The sequence below is a fragment of the Podarcis raffonei genome, chromosome 8 (assembly GCF_027172205.1).
Source record: "Podarcis raffonei isolate rPodRaf1 chromosome 8, rPodRaf1.pri, whole genome shotgun sequence".
In the NCBI taxonomy this organism is placed as follows: domain Eukaryota; kingdom Metazoa; phylum Chordata; class Lepidosauria; order Squamata; family Lacertidae; genus Podarcis; species Podarcis raffonei.
Genome location: NC_070609.1, coordinates 54,573,305 through 54,592,900, shown reverse-complemented (window position 1 = coordinate 54,592,900; position 19,596 = coordinate 54,573,305). Strand labels below are relative to the sequence as shown.

Below are 19,596 nucleotides of genomic sequence, written 5' to 3'. Positions count from 1 at the left end.
AAAACACTGATAATGCATCATGGGAAAATGGGAAAATTCTTCATCCTGACAGAAATTAGCAAAGCTAGTAACATTCTTTCGGATGTTCACATTTCTCTGTGGTCCCTTGATTACTGTTATATGAAGTGATGGCTGGAGTGAATGAGCAATCACTTCAGCTACTAAGACCACAAAATTCACCCCCCCCCTCAAGGGACAGTGATGGTCACCAACCTGGATGGCTTTAAAAAATGATTAGGCAATTTTGTGGAGAATACGGCTATTGGTGACTACTAGCCACAACGGCTATGTTCTACACCCGCAGTTGAAGGGAAAATGCCTCTGAATTCCGGTTGCTGGGAACTCACGTAGGGAAAAGTGCTTTTGCATTCAGGTCCTGTTGACATCTGGCTGGCCATTGTGATAACAGAGTGCTGGTCAAGAAGAGCTTTTTGCTTGATCCAGCAGGGATGAAATAATAATAATAATAATAATAATAATAATAATAATAATAATAATAATAATATATTTATACCCCACCTATCTGCTTCCAGCAAAATATTAAAATACAATAATTAGGTTCTTATGCTCCGCAAGACTTAGTTAAGAAGCAAAGAACTGCTGCTGCTCTCTTTCTTATTTACAAGGGATATTCACACAAACACCCACACTTCTCCGGAAGCTAGACTACAGTAGTACTTCGGGTTAAGAACTTAATTCGTTCTGAAGGTCCATTCTTAACCTGAAACTGTTCTTAACCTGAAGCACCACTTTAGCTAATGGAGCCTCCCGCTGCTGCCGCGCCGCCGGAGCACGATTTCTGTTCTCATCCTGAAGCAAAGTTCTTAACCGGAGGTACTATTTCTGGGTTAGAGTAGTCTGTAACCTGCAGCGTCTGTAATCTGAAGCATCTGTATCCCGAGGTACCACTGTACATTGATACCTATAATGTAAAGGACTTTTAAAGCAACCCCCGTCCCCAAAAACAATTCTGGGAACTGTAGTTTACCCCTCACGAAGCTATAATTGTAGGCACCCATAACAAACTTCACTTCCCAGGCTTCTCTGTGGGGAAAGCGTGTTTTAAATGTATGGTGGGTACGTAGCCTCTGTGATGAACACCTCTTTTAAAAATTCTAGGCTAGTTCACTTTATGTGGAAAAGCTGTCTCTTTAAACAAAACCATACCGAGTTATATTTCAGTAGCTAACTTTTAAAAAAAGAATGAACTAGCCTAGAATTTAATCAATCAGCACCATCCACCCCTCTGGAAAAGAAAAAAGGAAGCAAAAAGAACCCAACTAACATAACCTATAATCTTTGTGTGGTTCAATCACTCTGAAACAAGCCCGCAGCATCAATGTTTATTAAAGTCATGGGAGCAGGTGTATTGACCTCAGAAATTGCAAAGCCGGCACCTGTGCAGCTGGCGCAGGCTCAGTTTTATAGTTAACAAATAGACTGTGATGTTTTCCCTTTTTGTCTTTTGTGGCGACAACTAATCTTATTTATATACAGCGCCAATCAATCCATGTGGCACTTTGCAAGATGGCTTAAGCAAAACAGAAAGGTCCCTGCTCCCCAGGGAGTTTGCAGATTAAATTTAGAACGTGAGGGTGACAAGAGGACAGAGAAGGGGGACAGGAGAAGGAAAGGAAACAGGGAGTGCATGCATGTGCTGAAGATAATAACAAGCTCTTGTGAGGACTAAGAGGAGGCGCCACAGATAGAAAGAGGGGCTGCAGCTCAGTGGCAGAGCACATGCTTGGCATGCAGAAGGTCCCAGGTCTTTAGGTAGAGTTGGGTTGGGAAAGAAACTCTGAGAAGCTACTGCCATGCATTGTAGACAACAGTGGGGGTTGGTGCCTTACTTTTATTTACGTATTTCATAAAATTTATAGTAAAAAGAACAAACAAGCAAACATTCAAAGCTGTTTACAAAAAAGATAAAACACATATAGGGTAAGGCGCTCTCACAGGTAAACTGGTCCTAAGTTCTTAAAGACTTTATAAACTAATAGTAACACCTTTAAGTTGGCCCAGCAGCAAATTGGCAACTAGTGCAGGTCTCAGAGCAAAGGTGTTATATGCTGACAAGGTGAATGGGGCGCTGCCCTACCAACCTCACCAAATCCCACCTGCCTGCCTTCTTACTCATATCCAGTTCAGAGAGCAACACTGCCTATCTGCTTCCTCCTTCTTAGTCTCAGTGTAGAAGTCTGAAGGAAAATGATGAGGACTGAACTATAATTAGTTGGCTCTGTCTGTCACTGGCTCTAGCTCAAGCCATTTTGGGCCTCCACCCCAAACAATCCCAATGGACACCAGTCACTGCTGATCTTAATGTTTTCTTTTTCTGCTGTGGCCAGTGGTAAGTATGCAGCCTTAGATTATAAACTCCTTGGTGACAGAAACTACCCCCCCCCATGTAACTCTATTAGGTGCAAGACATACATTACCCCAAATCTACTGATCAATCGATCAATCAATCAATCAATCAATCCAGAAGGATCAAAACCATACGGAGTGCAATTGTCATTCTCTCATGGATAACAAGGAATAGATGGCTATATCGTACACCTGCAATGAACTTTCCTACCAGTCAGGTAGGGAATATGATATGTGAGCACGACATAAACAGTGCAGAGAACAAACTTATATGCAGGTAACGGCTGCTGACTTGTATAGTTTTGAGAAACCAAGGTGTTATGTACTGAGTTGAATAGGATCCAAAATGTAGCAGTCTGATTGGTCCTAGAACAATAGGATCCAGAATGTAGCAGTCTGATTGGCCCTAGAACAATAGGACCCAGAATGCAGCAGTCTGATTGGTCCACAGGAGCCACCCAATCCAGCTCCAGGTGGCAGTGAATCCGCAACCTGATTGGTCTATGGGAGAATCCCGGAATTAGCCAATCACGTGGGGCCAATTGTGTAAATAATGTATATAAAGCAGACATTCTGGGGGAACTTCCATTCCTCCTCACCACTATGAGCTGAATAAAGAGCATGAAATCCACTCTCGACTCCGAGTATATTTCACAAGCTGTTATATTTTCCATATGTCTGGCTTGGCGTAGCAAAAGGCAGATAGTACCCAGGTGCGTAATCTGGGCTTACAACAATTTCTATCTACCTATGACTGGTGCAGGTTCATAGTCCATTTATATTCTCATTCTTGGTACAGAATAGAACATAAAATATCCTGGTAAGAGATGCTGGCATGAACATCAGTTATTTTGCAAGGCATGTGCGCGCACACACACACACACACACACACACGTTAGAAAGAGAAATATATAACTGTCCTGTTTTCAGATTTGCTAGGAGTCAATGCATTTCTGCTACAATTTTTTAAGCATTATGCCTAACAATATGTTACGGTTTATTTATATACAGCTTTTTGGGCCCAAAGGCTGTCAAACTGGAAACTAAAACCAAATTATTAATCCAACAATAGGTATAATAAAAGCACACTAAAATACTATCAAAGCAATAGAACAAAGCAAAATCGTACTTGATAGTGGCTTATCTATATAGTGAACTGGCCAAAATATGACAATGGTGGTCTAAGCTGGGGTTGCATTCAGTGTTAGTAATACTCAGAGTAGGACCACTGAAATGAATGGGGTCCAACTAACATAAATCTATTAATTCTGGTGGGTTTACCCTAAGAAGAACTTAGCTACATCTGACCCACTAGACTTCCTCATTCCACCCAGTCACAATCTTTCCATGTGATTACAAAGTGGAAATCTTGATAAAGCATTTAGAAAGAAAAAGTGTACAAATATCCAATTGTGTCCTTCCTTCACCCAAAGATAACCAGATGGAGAGCCTTACTGAACAGATTTCAGCTGTCTGAAATCACAATCTTCCAGAATCTTTTACTATAACGATAGTGTTGCTATCTGCTGAATGTTATTTGCTATGGCAATTAAAGCTTGATGGTTTATTAACTGGTTTTTACAGTTCCTGATCTGGCCCTAAGAATAGTGTTTTCCCCAAGTCAAGCGAAGATAGGGAGGGTGGGGAATGCTATTGGGTGGGTTGCACTTAAGAGGACAAGGCAGAATTCACTTATTGTGTCCTAATATGACTACTTCTGATGAAATGAATTGGGCAAACTCAACTCCTGCTTGCAACAATCTCCCTTTTTTATATCAACATGTGCTCTTTGGTAGCATGAACAGGCAGGTAGCAATATTGAGACTGGTCAGAATTAACCGCTGGTCAGAATTTCCTACTTAGCCCCCCTTCTACATTTTGACCTGGACCCTTAAAAGGTAAAGGGACCCCTGACCATTAGGTCCAGTCGTGGCCGACTCTGGGGTTGCGGCGCTCATCTCAATTTATTGGCTGAGGGAGCCGGTGTACAGCTTCCGGGTCATGTGGCCAGCATGACTAAGCCGCTTCTGGAGAACCAGAGCAGCGCACGGAAATGCCGTTTACCTTCCCACCGGAGCAGTACCCATTTCTCTACTTGCACTTTGACATGCCTTTGAACTGCTAAGTTGGCAGGAGCAGGGACCGAGCAACGGGAGCTCACCCCGTCGCGGGGATTCGAACCGCTGACCTTCTGATCGGCAAGTCCTAGGCTCTGTGGTTTAACCCACAGCGCCACCTGCGTCCCTTTGACCTGGACCCTTACATGGCTTTAAAAGAGGATTGTACAAATTTATGAAGAAGTCTGTCAATGGCTACTAGCCACAACAGCTGTAAACCTCTGAATACGTCGCTGAGAAGGGCGGGGGAGAGAACAGTTGTACTCAGCTCCTGCTTTCAGGTTTCTCAGGGGAATCTGGTTGTGCACTGCGTGTGGGAAGCTAGATGCTGCCCCAGTGATCGCTCTTTTGCCAGCTATTAAGATTCTTACTGTAAGAGCAAAGGGCACATCTGGCTACAGAGAGAGATATTAAGCACGATCCATCCTTGCCAGCCCTTCCTCTCTTCCCTGAAAAATATCCTGTTTTTTTATATTTAACTTTTTGAAATATTTTGTACAATCCACGTTGCTTAGACATGATTCCACGTTTGAAGCCTCCACGCTGTCAGTGGAAGGGGTGGGGGCTGGCTTAAAGTGAGGGCATGAAGCTGGCAGGAAGGCGTCAGACAGCTCTACCAGGCATGCGTGCAAAGGCAAGCGCACGTTCAGTAACACTCCGTAGATTGAAGCGTGTGGAGGGCGAGGCCGCGGCCCGGTGGGTGCAAGGGAAGACTAAGAAGGTCAGCAGCGAGCCAAAGTGCCCCTCAGCGGAAGCCTGTCGCCGTCATGGCTCGGGACGTGAAGAGTAAGCTGTCCAAGAATCTGCTGCGCATGAAGGTAAGAGCGCGCTGTGGAGATTATATGAACGGGCGCCGAAGGAAACCCAGCCGAATGGCTTCGGGAAGGGGCGGGGCCAATTCGTTGCTTTCCGAAAAGCTTCGGGTGAGAAGCCGAAGAGAGTCGAGTGGCTTCGGGTGTTGCAGCCGAGCGCCTCCTTTTCGGACGACAGGAAGCCGAGCGGCTTCGGGAATAGGCGAGGGCGAGACAGGTCGGATCGAATCTCTGGGGGAAAGGTTAGCCGAATGGCTTCGTGTTTGGAACGGGGCGGGGAAAGGAAAGCCGAGTGCAGCCGAATGGCTTCTTAGGCAACACGAGAGGAGTCGAGGGGCTTCGGGTGGAGCCGGAGAAGGAGACCCCCCTCCCACCCCATCCGCGAGCTGTAGCTTGGAAAAGAGAGGTGCCGGGGGTCAAGCATGATCACCAATACCTGCCTCAGTATAATTATCCTCGGACACCTCAGGTTCCTTCTGGTAGGGCAAGCATTTGGAAATGCTCTCTTTCCATGCTCAGAGGCAGAGATAACCCCCCCCCCAATGTTTTTTAGCCTCCAGGGACTGAAATAAATTGGAACACAAATTAGGTCAAGTTTTTTTCAGTGCTCCAAGGAAAGTATATACTGTATTCTTAGAACGTCTTCCTTCTCAAGTGGCAGAATGCACACAATTACATTGTTGTTGTTTCAATTACGGTTTATTACCCACCCTTCACCCCAAGGTGTTAGGTTACAACACAATATTAAGTATGCATGAAGATTTCTGTACACCCACAGAACAGATGGTTGGTATGGAGTGGCTGGTAAAAGTTTTAGGGACTAGGTGTGGAGTTCAGAAAGTCTGAAATGCAGTGGCTCAAAATTAAAGTGAAAGTGCAACATTTATCCTTGATGTTACCAATGCAAGCTCCATTTCAGTATAAATGTTTTATCAGAACCAAACTGATAATATCAGAATCCATGGTGGTTCCAGTTCTGTGACTTTTGCTTGATTTTTTCCAATCAGCAGTAACTTCACATACACAGTGGCCTTATCCCCTGCCTCCTACTAGTTACACCACAGCTTGGAATATATTGGTGAACTTTATCCTAAGACCAGGGTTCAAATCCAAGCTTCGCCATTGTGCTTACTAGGTGACCTTGGGCCAGTCTCAGCCTAACCTCTCTCCCTTGTGAGGATAGAATGGGGAGGAGGAGGGCAATGTGTCACATTGAAATCCTTGGAGGAAACGTAGGGTGTAAATGTAATGTCACAGATTTTGGACTGTGCTTGTGCTCACTGAGAGTAAGAACGAAGGCCACCAGAGCTTTTAAGCTAAGCTGAAGTATATAGGATTCTAGGGGAAAGCATCAGAACTTAGGGACATAGGAAACTGCACATGCTACATCAAAATATCTGCCCATCTGTCTATTCTATTGACTAGGGAACAGCTTTTGGTCTTAATCAGGGGTTGGCAAGGTTTACCTCGCCTGGGCCAGTTCACTCCCATGGAGATCGCTCCATGGGTCGGATGTGCATGCGCAGATGCAATTTCTGGCATCTGTGCAGACATGATTTCCAGCGCTACGGAAGCAAGTCCTCGCTCTGTGCTGTGCCACTTTAGTGCAGCGTACCGGGAGTCGCCGAGTGGCTTGGTTCGGGGGCGGCTCGGGGGCCATTTAGATGACCCCCATGGGCCGCAGGTTTCCAACCCCTGGTCTTAATACTTTATAAAGTGGAGATGTCAGGGGTCAAACATGTTTGCATGCATAAGGCTGTATGCAGCATAGGGCTGTATGCACACTAACAAATCTATTTATTAGATTTATGAATTGCCTTGTTCAATGTGTTGGAAAGTGATGTGCAATATAAAACAACACATAACAGACAGAAAGAAAGAAAAATAAAAAAATCCAAAGTTAAAACACAGTAAAATAATCCAATCTGGGAAACAGATCAAGAAATATACCCAAATCTACAAAATATATCCTCTCATGGCATAATCACCACAGAATGGGGGGGAGCTTTTGCATGGCCCCCAAAAGCACATTCAATGCAGATTTAAAGCAGATGGCTTCTCCCAAAGAATCCTGCGGATTGTTGTTTCCCCCTCACAGAGCTACAATTCCCAGCATTCTGAACAAACTGCAGTTCCCAGAATTCCATGTGGGATGTAGGAGAAGTCGTGAGCTTTAAATGTATGGTGTGGATCTGCCCTCAGTTTTATTGGATTTTGTCCAACCTAAATGTTGTTCTTTTGCTGGCTAGAGGTTTGCATTGACTGGTAATGCTGTAACTGTGTTAATATTACTCATAATTCCCTCCCACAACTCCTCAGTGTAATTGTGCAGCAGGTTGGGGGGGGGGGGAGAGAGATGAATAAAGCCCTGACCTAGCGATCGCCCTTGGATTTGCGGATCCAGTGTCAAGCCCTTAGTGGAATTAGTCTCGGCTCAGTGGCTAATGGGCTCCGTCGCTGTTCGATAATGTAGCACGCAACTCAGTGGAAGAAGAACACGGCAGTGTGATTGATGTTCGCTCCGCTTCCAGGGAACAACATCTTGAGTTTAATTGCCATTAATTTTTAAAAATATAAATATTCATTAAGTATTTATAACTCAATATCGCCAGGCCTTCATGGTTTGTTTGCTTCAGTTTTGTGGTTGCGCCGTTCCTGTTTTATCTTCATCTTTGAGATTAAAATTACCTTCAACTCATGTAACAAGCAGGGCGATATTTTTTATTGTTATTTTTAAACAAGAAAGGGGGGAAAAGAAAATATTTTTAGTCTGCCACAGTTTACATTGTACCAGGGGTAGCCCTACATCAGAAGGCAATTAAAAAAAGGTTATCTGGAAATGACTGTGGGGCAGTTCGATGATCGTCCTGTTTATTCAGAATTAAGCTTTGCTTTTGGTGGTGCATGCTCAGGACAGAGCCCTAATCTCTAATCCTGTTTACTTGGAAGTGAATTTTATTGTGTCAGATCATTGGGGCTTCTGACCAACCATGGCTAAGATCAGTCAGGAACACTTCGACAGGCCATGTGCTCCAACACAAAGGCTGACTGTAACACAGATCTTTCTCATGACTTACATGTACTTGGTTAGGTAGAGCAAAAAAACAGAAAGCAGGACCTGAGCACAAGAGCACCCCCTCCGTGGCTTCCAGGAACTGGGATCCAGTTATGCCTGGGAAAGAACCCTCTCTGAAACCCCGGGAGATCTGCTGCCAGTCAGCGCTGGAAGGACCAATGGTCCGACCTTCTATAAAACAGCTTCCTTTTTTCATCTGCAGCTCTCAAAATGCAAAGCCTATCTTCAGGTGGTTCGTTTTCTGTTTACTAGTATAGTTTACTGCCTGTTACAGTCATTTAGCTGCCGCATCCTGCTTCAGAAACTACAGGGCACTCTGTTGCAGGGCCATTAGCAAATGTAGCATGTGGAAGGTGCCAAATGATCCATTTGCAGTCTGTACATGGTGGAGGGCTGTGCTCTTAGGCAGGGATGCGGGAACTGCGAAACTGTTCTTCTTAGGGAATGAGAAGTACCCAAGTACAGTGGTACCTCGGTTTACGAACTTAATTTGTTCCGGAAGTCCGTTCTTTAACTGAAACCGTTCTTAAACAGAGGCGCGCTTTCCCTAATGAGGCCTCCTGCCGCCAGTGCCCTTCCACCGTTCGATTCCGTTCTTAGACCGAGGTAAAGTTCACAAACCGGGACACTACTTCCGGTTTTGCGGAGTTTGTAAACCAAATCTTTCGTAAACAGGACTGTTTTTAAACTGAGGTACCCTGATTCAACTGTAAAATATTAGAGACGATGAACTAGTTACATGGTTCATTGGATTCAACCCCATGTTGTCTGAAAACAACTTGCTGTGAATGCATGTATTTATTTCTTTATTTTAACTGCTAGTGCTGGGCCATAATTATTAACATAGCACAGCGGTTTCTTATCTGGGACTTCGCTATGAGCAAGAAGTCTGCCCTGTTTGCTAGCTGGAAGGTCTCTGCTTTTCTGCAGCCACATCAAAGTGGAAAGTGGCCTTTTCCCCTGCCAGTGCTCCCCAGGAAACCATTTTAAATAACATCAGCAAGTCGACTTCTGCTGGAGGCTCTATCCTGTTGTCTTCCCAAATCCCTCACTGCAAAGCTTGCTGAGAGTCAAGTGAGCCTTTAGGTCCCCAATGCACACAAACTCTCAAGCTTTGAAGAAACAAAGAGAGACTCTAAACAGGCGAATAGAACTGCACACAACTTCTGCAAGCACAGCTGAATCTTGGTTGCAGACCTTTCAGGACCAGAGATGTGTAAAGTTCATAACTTTCATGAATTCCCTTGCCACACACCAGCCCTTTCCATCTCCCCTCTTTAGATCCAGCGTAGCCTCTCTGACTCAAGAAATGATTCCTGATACCAGTCACACCATTGGCTAACAGGACGGGGGTTAGATATTTTTATTGGTTTAATTGGGACATAGAAAAATCGCAAGTCTTTCACTGCCTAAGTAGGTGGTTTTCAAAAAAAAAAATTTACTCTCCAGGAACTCTGTCCACATTGACTTTTCTACTGAGGGCCACCTATCTGCTCTGGGATGGGTGAGGAATCCTGAGGTCCTCGTGATGTTGATGGACTTCAGGTCCCATCATCCTTGACAATGGGCTGTGTTATCTGGGGCCACTGGTTTGCCTACCCTTATTGTAGAAGATATTGGGTTATGTTCCAGGAACATAAACAAAACACGACAAGGCAAACTAGATCCTCCAAGCCTGAAGTCTGCCCACAACTGGTTATAAACATTACTCAGCTAAATGGCCAATGATCTGACTTGGCAAAACACAGCTTCCGGTGTTCCGAAGTCTGAGTATCAAGAATTTTCAAGTTCCAGTTCAATGAGTTGCATCCAGGGCTAGTCCAACTCAAAGTAGACCCATAGAAATCAAGAGGCGTGATTGGGTTAGGGCCATAATTTCAGTGGGCCTGCCCTGAGTAAAACTTAGTTGGATATAGCCCAATATGTTTTTGTACTGGTTTCAGCATAACAGTGTGTTGTTTTACCCCAACTGGTATGCAAATGAAATGCAAATTAGCAGTGGCCTTTGGCTTGTTTCTGGCATATCCCTCAGCACGGATTCCTCTCCCGCTCTTCCTTTCCCACACATCCTGCTGGCTATGGAGCTACATCATATATCAGCAGGGGATTTAAGTGTCTCTCTCACCCTTAGTTCTTTCTTCACAGCTTGATATATTTTCCCCCAGGACACGGTGCTTCGGCCCTGGAAGCCCAAACAAATGCTCATTTACAGAGTTTTAATTGCCTTGCAGCTGCTGAAACTGGTTAGGTATTTTTATCTGTAGCTCTTTGGTATCTAATCTCTTGTTTTATACATAAATATAATGATAGTTAACTGGGTACTTATAGGGGAAATTTGCCCATTGAGATTTACGATTGAATGAGTAACCAGTTCCCTTCATTTACTTGTGATTCTCTTTTCCTCTTCCCCTCTTTTTCACCAGTTCTGAGAAGTGGTGGAGGGTGGTCCATTGGGGTGAACAAGGCGCTGTCCCACCAACCTCACTGGCCTCACCAGGCCTCACCTATCTGCCTACAGCCACCTTCTCCTTAGTCTCAGTGCTGGCCTTGTACAACTCAGCAAGGAGTTACAGTGGTACCTCGGGTTACATACACTTCAGGTTACATACGCTTCAGGTTACAGACGCTGCTAACCCAGAAATAGTGCTTCAGGTTAAGAACTTTGCTTCAGGATGAGAGCAGAAATTGTGCTCCGGTGGGGCGGCAGCAGCAGGAGGCCCCATTAGCTAAAGTGGTGCTTCAGGTTAAGAACAGTTTCAGGTAAGAACGGACCTCCAGAACGAATTAAGTACTTAACCTGAGGTACCACTGTATATATAAAGTTATACATAAAGTCTGCAGAACAAGCACCACAGTATGCCACATTGACTGCAGAATTTAGCTTTTGCACAGTGCTGTTAGGACCTTTCTAGTCCTCTTGAAGTACAAGTGTTTTCCTCCTCCTCCGTTTCCATGCTTGGTCTATTAAAATAGTTAACAGAGACTTCAATTGCCCTCATTCAGTATCTTAGCAATACTTCCCAAAGATGAAAGCTGTTCATGCATACTTAAAATCAGTTGCTTGGGGCGTTTGGAAGTCTTTCTGAACCTCAGTGCATCAATAATGCTTTCCCTGCATTTCTGAAATGAATTTTTGCACCGCTGAGAAAAGCTGCCAACAATTTTTTAAACAAAAATATATATGAAAACACAGCATGGTGCAAGAGATGGTACCAGCTAAGAAAAACCCACGATTTCTGACCCTGCTCTTTCGAAATGCTAAAATACTTTCCAGTGTTCAGCAGTATATGTGCATTCAGAATATTTAGTTCTCATTGGCTTCTCTGGGGAAAGAGAGGGGCAGATTGCCCTCTTAAGTTACTTTTCCAGAATATTTTTTCTCCATCTGTAAAACTCACAGCTTCCCCAGATAGGCTGATACTTCCTGCTTTCTAAATAACCATTTTACATAGGAAGCTGCGTTATACGAGTCAGACAGTCTGGCTCAATATTGTGTGCACCGACTGACTGTCTCTCTCCAGGTTTTTAGACAGAGGACTTTCCTTGCTATACCTGGAAATGCTGGAGATTGATTCTGGGACCTTCTGCATACAAAGGATATGCTCTGTTTCTGAGCTGTGGCCCCTTTAGCCATCACAGCTTAGCACCTGAGTTCAAATATTGGTATATTTCAGAAAGATAATAAATTCCTTGATCCTTCAACCTCACTTTGTCAGAAAGCATTACTTTTCTCTCTGCACCTGGATTATATATGCAAAACCCACACAGGGGTTTCCATAAATGCTTATGCCACAGTAAATTCTTCATTTGCTACTAGCCATCTCTCTAGAAATTGCATTTTGGAGATATTTCATGTATAAAACCATCGGCACTCTCTGCCCACGGAGGAGACTTTTTTTTAATGCATCTTGTCTTTCAGTTCATGCAAAGGGGCTTGGATTCAGAAACCAAAAAGCAGCTTGAAGAGGAGGAAAAGAAAATAATCAGCAAGGAACATTGGTTCCTGGATCTGCCGGAGCTAAAGGAAAAGGAGTAAGTTTGTTGTATTGTGTGCCCCCCCCCTGCCCCCACACCTTCCATGAATGAGGAGCAAAACCAGAAATGCCTTCTAAAACACTATAGCATCTTGGGACATAGGAAGCTGCAGTATATCGAGTCAGACTGTTGGTCCATCTAGCTCAGTATTATCTACACAGACTGTCAGCTGCTGCCCAGGGTTTTAGATGCGAGTCTTCCCCATCTCAAATCCTAACATCGGCAGGTGAGGCCTTGGTGGTGCCACTGCTGGAGGGTGCCAAGCTGGCATTAACCCATGACCTTCCTTTTCAGTAGTAGTGCCCCATTTGTGTCTCCCTCGGTCATTATTCATGTTCGAGAGGCATTTAAAAACATTCCTGTTTACCCAGGCATTTGATGGCTGAAAGACACAGTTCCTTGAAACCCTGGAATCTGGAAACTGGCTGAGAGAATGTTTTTAATTGCTTTTAGAATGTTTTGTAGCTGTTTTTAGAATGCCTTAAAAACATACCATTATTTATGTGTTTGCCACCCAGGGGTCCTTATGTTGATAAGGCAGTGTATAAACCAAATGAGTGAGTGCCTGGAAATTCCAGAGGATGAACTCAAGACCTTCTGGATGCAAAGCAAAGGCTCTGCCACTGAGCTATGGCTTTTCCTTTGTCAGTCTTTATCTCCTGGCAGTCCTCCTACGACAATGCTAAGGTAACCTTGCTTGTTTGACTCTCTCTAAGACTTCTACTTTATTATTATTTATTTACAGGAGCTTTATTATAGAAGAAAGAAGCTTTGTGCCATGTGAAGACCTCCTGTATGGCAGAATGTCATTTAAAGGTTTCAACCCTGAAGTGGAGGTATTGTCAAGGGCACTCCTTTATCCTTTCTGCTTCTGCTGTAGCATCATGGTTGAAAGAGTGAGCAAAGAAGCATTAATGTTTCTTTGTTTTTTTCAAAGCACAGAAAGCTTAACTTGCAGATTCCACCTCTGCCATGATTAGCTACAGGTCCTCTCATCCGTAACCCCATCCCCTGCCATAAATACAGGGGGTGATTATACCTACAGGGCTTGTTTATTTAGTTATTTAAAGGACTGGGATTTTTGTTTTGCTCTTCGAGTGGCTGTTAGAGTGGTTTACAGTTAAATAGATAGAAAGGAAAGAAGGAGAAGAAAACTGTCCCCAGGCTTACAAAGACACAAAAGGAAAAAGGCATGGGGCGGGAAGAGGAAAAGAAAGCAAGGAAGCTCAGGCACATTTCTTAAAGTTGCTGAATTCTCTCATCAACATAATGGGATGAAACTGCTTAAAGTGAGGTGGGGCCAAAGGAAGCAGATCTCTTGGTAGAGTCAATAAAGTGGATTGTTCTTCCTATCTCTCCCTTGGCAGCAGCCTGATGGATTGGCTGCTGCTAAGTGGTAACTGAGGATGAGCCAAAGGCAACTGGTCCATACCGTTCATCAATACAAATATATATATAACGCTTTGTATACTCTGAAGCACTGCAAAAGTGCCTGTTACTCTGGGTCAGATATGCTAACAAATTGTAGTAGAAGAGACCACCACTACAGCCCTCTCTCCCCAGCTGCCTCTCATCTCTGAAGGTGGGATTACCTGGAGAAAGACTTCTGATCAGAGGACACTACTGCTCAGGCAGTTTCTCTGCTGCATTCCAAAGAGATAGCCATTTTAGTCTGCTTCGTCAAACACACACGAGAAATAGTTCTGTGGTACCTAGAAGGATCTAGCAGATCTATTGTGGCATAGACTTTCATGGACTGAAGGCTACTAGTTGGTTCTAGTCCATGAAATTGACATTGTATTAACTCAGGTCTGCATTATACAGCTGGATAGAAGGCCGACCACTTTGCTGGATCTAAGCCGGGCTGAGTGTGCTCAGTGTCATCTGGTTGGAAGACTTCCTAGAATACCCTGGGAATTATCCAAAGAAGCAGTTCTCCCTCTCCACCCACCAAGTGCCCCCTAAATCTGTTCTGGGGGTTCTTTTCAAGCTCCAGAGCATTTCAGTGAGAGGAGGCGTATAGGGAGATGAGAGCAAGGGCAAGTTCTGTTGCTGAAGCAGAGATCCTTGCCCTAGCAGAACTACTTCATTGGAGACCGCCCACCATGGGCTCTGTGATGGAAGGAAGGTGGGCTATAGTTGTAATAAAATAAAGGCAAAGGAAGGGTTACAATCTTATATGCACAAATCTACATTCTGCCTGTGCCCATCTTTTTTAAAAAAGAAAAAGGAGGGGGAACGGTCGTTGCTCTTATTGCCAAATCTGTCCCCTTGACATTCTTCAAGGAGTGCAATGCTTGAAACTGATAACCCAGTTTTTCGTTTTCAGAAGTTAATGATCCAGATGAACTCAAAGTACAAGACAGAAGAAATCGAAGAGGAAGATAATGCAATGGAGGCTGATGTATCGGATGAAGAAATGGCCAGAAGGTAACCATTACCATTTATGACACAGATGACATTACCCAGAAGATGTGTTGCTGCCTTTTCTCCTTACAAAGTGGAAATCTCCCAAACAACCACATGCTTGACATACAAAGCACTTCTTCTTGTTTGTGGAGCTGTTGTTTCTTAAACAGAGTATTTTATAGTGGAAGTGAGATGATCTGATGAATTGTTGGTTTTGGTTTGCTTATTTGTTTTAAAAATAACCTGCTTTCTCCAGGCACTCTAGGTGGAAGTCAGCTACATCAATAGTAACTTATTGCAAGTTATAGCCATCCGTTTTGGGAGGTGGGGGGTTGGCTCCAAGGGAATAATATATAACCATTTATAGAAAAATGTTTGTTGAAATCCATTTGTATGTTCGCTTTTAAAACTTGCAGAGGAATACCAATAAATCAACACCCCAGCTTCTATAGTAAACACCAATTTATTTATTTTTTAAAGTGGTGCACCTGCAGGAGAAGATGCTTCAGGTGAGGGTTGGTTGGAAGCTCATTCCATTCTGGCTGTGCAGGGAGTTGGCTAACATTGATAATAGCTGATTGAAGGCTTTGTTGCACCCAAATCAAACTACTGGGCCATCTGACTCACTGCTGCCTTTTATTATTATTATTATTTATTCAATTTATTAGTCACTCTTTTTCTTTGGCAGATCAAAGTGACTTACAATAGTTTATGCAAAAAAAAGAAAAGAAAAAGAAAAAGGAATGCATACATTAAAACCACCGAGAAAAAACACACACCCCAAAGCCTACATTAAAATAGCCCGCCCATGCAATAATTGGGCCATCAATAGTTGATAGTTAAAAGTCAAAGGCTATATAAATGAATGTTTTTTGCCTGGAGCCTACAGATATATAATGATGGTGCCAGGCAAGCCTTTTCATGGAGAGCATTTCATAAGTGGGGAGCCACCACTGATATGGCCTGTTCTCATGTTGCCACCCTCCAGACCTCCTGTGGGGGACCTCAGATGGCGATCGTCATCTACAATATCCTCTCCCAACTGGGTACTTTGGACTCCAGCTTTCGTCACCCTTGACCATTGGCTGTACTGGCTGCTGGGAGTTGGAGCTTAACAACATCTGCAAGGTGCCACTTTTGCTGCTACTGCTTTCAAAGACCTTAAGGCAAGGAGAGGGAACTGATGGCCCTGCAGGTGTTGTTGAACTCCAGCTCCCATCAGCCCCTCAGCGAAGCATGGACAATGAGGAGGGATGAGAGGAGATGGAAGAGCCACGGTCTTGTTCTCAAATGGTAAAGTATTTTCCTTAACTTATTGCGTTTTTTTTTCTAGGTACGAAACTTTAGTGGGAACTATTGGGAAGAAATTCTTAAAGAAGAGGAACCGGCACATGGTGGAAGACATAGAAGAGGATGAAAACAGCAACACGAGGCCTACCAAAGCAAAGAAAATGTTTTTGAAACCTCAAGATTAAATCACTTGGATGCTTTCTGTGCCCTTTAAAAACTTATTTTGGACCATGGTAATATGAGTTATTTTTATAAATCCCTGGATCTCTTTGTGTTTCTGGGACTGATGCATTTTTTATTTTTATTTTTTGGAGTTGGCAGCTACATAAATGAACATTTTACATACTCTTGATCTCTGTACAGTTTTTAGCATAGGCATTTAAGAGCACAAGCACTGACTGAGCACTGCATGAAGCAGACAGGTTGTCACACGTGGCTGAGGACAGCTTTAGATTATGAATCTTAACTGCATGCAGAGTGTGTCACAGCCAGGTGAGTTGCAACCCTGTTATAAGATAGTGAATATATATATATATTCTTTATACGTATTGCTAGGGTAACAGGGAGTTGCTGAGAAAGTATATTTCTTTTTTAAAAAAGTTAATTTACGTAATTGATTTATGTCCTTGAAAAATATTTTTATTGGTGTATTTTTTATTTTCTAGGGCAGTTTTAAGGTCCTCGCCCCAATAGTTTTGCCTTTTTAAAACTGTGACCCGTAAAAGAGAGAAGGGAGGGAATGCAGAGTCACCTGTTCTTGTAGCTTCACATCTCAATAAATTTATTTGGGCTAATGTTTGATTTTGTTTAATTACCTTTATCAACATTTTCACCAGGAAAAATAATAGCAAAAAACAAATAGAAGTACATCTTCTATTGACTGTTAAGGAGTTTTGGGCAATTATTAAATTTATTTGTACATGAAGACTATGGACTGAATTCCTTCCAGTGGCCTTGTGCTCATGGAAAAGGGTTGGATCCAGTGCAGGATGGAATTGGACAGTTAATCGAAACAAGGCCCCAGGCTCAATTATACAAAAAGTAAGTAGCTCAATGCCTGGAGTATTTTGCGCTTATGATACACAGATGAAAACCTTGGTCTCAAAAATACCTTATTAGCTATTCAAGGCGGATCACATGTGTAAAGATAAAGGCTTTTTTCTAACTTGAGAAGGGGGTCTTATTACTGTCAGAAAAATCTGATGTGTTAGCTTCTTTAACTTTCCAGAGCTAATTAAATGCTGCTGGGTCAATTACTCAAAATCTGGCCACAAAGCATCACCGATCAGGAGTAAAAGTTAATGATTGTACAGCGTCTCCCTTCCCTTTCCCAATTTTTGAAAAAAATGCGTTTTCAGCTAGGAAATGATTTATTGACTATCATTTGAGGAGAACAACTCTGAACATGCCCCACTTTGCCATTCTTACTCATTAATGAATAAATTTGCTCTGTAAAATGCACCAGACCACAAGACGCACCTAGTTTTTGGAGGAGGAAAACAAGAAAAAAAAATTCTCAATCTCAGAAGCCAGAACAGCAAGAGGGATCGCTGTGCAGTGAAAGCAGCAATCCCTCTTGCTGTTCTGGCTTCTGGGATAGCTGCGCAGCCTGCATTCGCTCCATAAGACGCACACACATTTCCCCTTACTTTTTAGGAGGGAAAAAGTGAGTCTTATAGAGCAAAAAAATACGGTATTTCCCTTATGATTCAAGTCCTGTTTAGGGGGGAAAGTAGAGAGGGTTTTTGTTTCCCTGTTAGTCACCAGCAATCCAAGCTACAACTGTGTCCAAGTAGCCTCTTAAAATCCTCCACCCTCTTTGTGAGCATAAACTGAGGGGACCATTTCACTGATTTTTTTCCAGGGGGATGATAAAATTGTGTGTGTGTGTGTGTGTGTGTGTGTGTGTATCATGCTTAGCAGTGGTGGAGTCACAACTTCTTCTTTTTCTTGCGTTTTTATTTTTGCTGACACTTCAAAGGACAGCAGCAGCAATTGCGTTGACATCCTGGCTGCCAAAACTAACTAAGTGAAACCCATAGGGTGCCTTCTGAAATTCATTAATTTTCCTGGTTATAATGCTAGTGTTGTTGTGCTATGAAACTGTGGCTTTTTGACAGATATACCAGCATGTTGCCCTAAATTTCATTCACATCAGTCTGTATGGTGTGACACAACAATGAGCATCATGGGACGACATCCCTACTCCCCCACACTTTCCGCACATGCTTCTGTTCCCCATGATCCTGCCCCCTACCCATAAAAAAAAATAAAATAGGAAAGTGCCACATTCTGGAATACCACCCCCAAATTGTGTCACTTTACTCCTGTGATATTCTGGGTTAAGGGGGCTGCAGACAGATGTTTTTCTGGAATCGAATCACAGGGAAATGAGACCTAAACTTGCACAACATTCAGTGCTTTTTTCCTTAAAAAAATGTTTAAGGGAACTCGTTTTCCTACTCATACTGAAATAATGCCCCTCAATGAGGCCAAACTTAGATTCACAAAATGTTTAGGGGTATGCGTACTCCTATGGTCCCCTAGGGGGGGGAAAGCACTGACCGTATTCCATTAGTTTTCTGGAAATGTAAGGAATCATTTCTGCAAGCTCAAATATAATGCGAAAATGGGGAAATGGAAGAAACTGCTGCGTGAATGCAGCCCAGGAGGCATAATGCAGTATCTCAGAGAGATGTGTTTTTGAAGGACTTTGTTATGTGTTATGGTCTGAATTTGGCGATAAAGTTCATCACGGTTTTGTACCCATTCAGTCGAACCTTTCACCATTCCTTTGGCTGATGTTTCCAGAGCCCTTCTTCTACAGAGCTTCCCTGCCACCCCCACCCCCCCATTTTGTACTGAAGCTTTTCAAATCGTAGAAATGTCCGATTCTGCTGATCCTGGCAGAATCCTGTCTCTTTGACTTCACTGATCCATAAATGCAATTAGACTTTGGTCCCTGTTGCTGTAGTTTACAGCAGGTGCTGGTGGACTTCAAGCTTGCAATATCTAGTTTGTGTTCTCCACCCTCCCTCCCTTTCCCCTGCCAGAACTCAGAGGTCTACTAGCTCAGGTCAAGTGAGGGGTGAACACAGAATTGAGGGAGAGGATACATCTGAGTGTATTTCAACCCAGAAATTTGTTTTCTCTACTGGAACTGAGCTCAAAGTCCTTTCTCGTAAAAACCTTTCCAGCTCTCCTCCACCTGCAAGCTTTCAGCAGCCTAGTTAGGCGGAGGGAAAGTTGTTGTCCTTGTTCTTTTTTTATTATTAGCTATGGTATTAGGACTTATTCATCACTTTTTGAAAATGAAATTTAAACTCAGGACGACTTTTAATGCCAAAATTTTAATGCAAGAATTAAAGCCAGTATAAAGCCAAAACAAAAGCTGAAAATATTGATATGCTTAAAAGGGCAGTCTAACACATCCCATCTCCTAAAATAGGCCCAAAGTATCTAAAACTGCGATCCAGTATGGTGCAATGGT

The 19,596-nt window shown here is 43.2% G+C and overlaps 1 protein-coding gene across 2 annotated transcripts; it reads left to right on the top strand.

The window, feature by feature from the left end:
- Positions 1-5,117: 5,117 nt before the first annotated feature.
- MPHOSPH6 (M-phase phosphoprotein 6) lies at positions 5,118-16,900 on the top strand. Of its 2 annotated transcripts, none has more exons than XM_053400132.1 (5): positions 5,118-5,302; positions 12,292-12,404; positions 13,153-13,303; positions 14,737-14,837; positions 16,150-16,900. In XM_053400132.1, the coding sequence occupies exons 1-5, from the start codon at positions 5,252-5,254 to the stop codon at positions 16,289-16,291; spliced, it is 558 nt and encodes a 185-aa protein (XP_053256107.1). In that variant the 5' UTR covers positions 5,118-5,251; the 3' UTR covers positions 16,292-16,900. The 2 variants fall into 2 exon arrangements, with proteins under 2 accessions (XP_053256107.1, XP_053256109.1); XM_053400134.1 differs by having other exon boundaries at positions 5,123-5,302; positions 13,153-13,243.
- Positions 16,901-19,596: the final 2,696 nt, after the last annotated feature.

Bases quoted from the DNA above. Each gene is read 5' to 3' on its own strand.
- MPHOSPH6 (XM_053400132.1), top strand. From the start codon at position 5,252: ATGGCTCGGGACGTGAAGAGTAAGCTGTCCAAGAATCTGCTGCGCATG. The intron at 13,304-14,736 runs GTGAGCAAAGAA...TTTCGTTTTCAG, and splicing joins GTAGCATCATGGTTGAAAGA to AAGTTAATGATCCAGATGAA. The intron at 14,838-16,149 runs GTAACCATTACC...TTTTTTTTCTAG, and splicing joins GATGAAGAAATGGCCAGAAG to GTACGAAACTTTAGTGGGAA.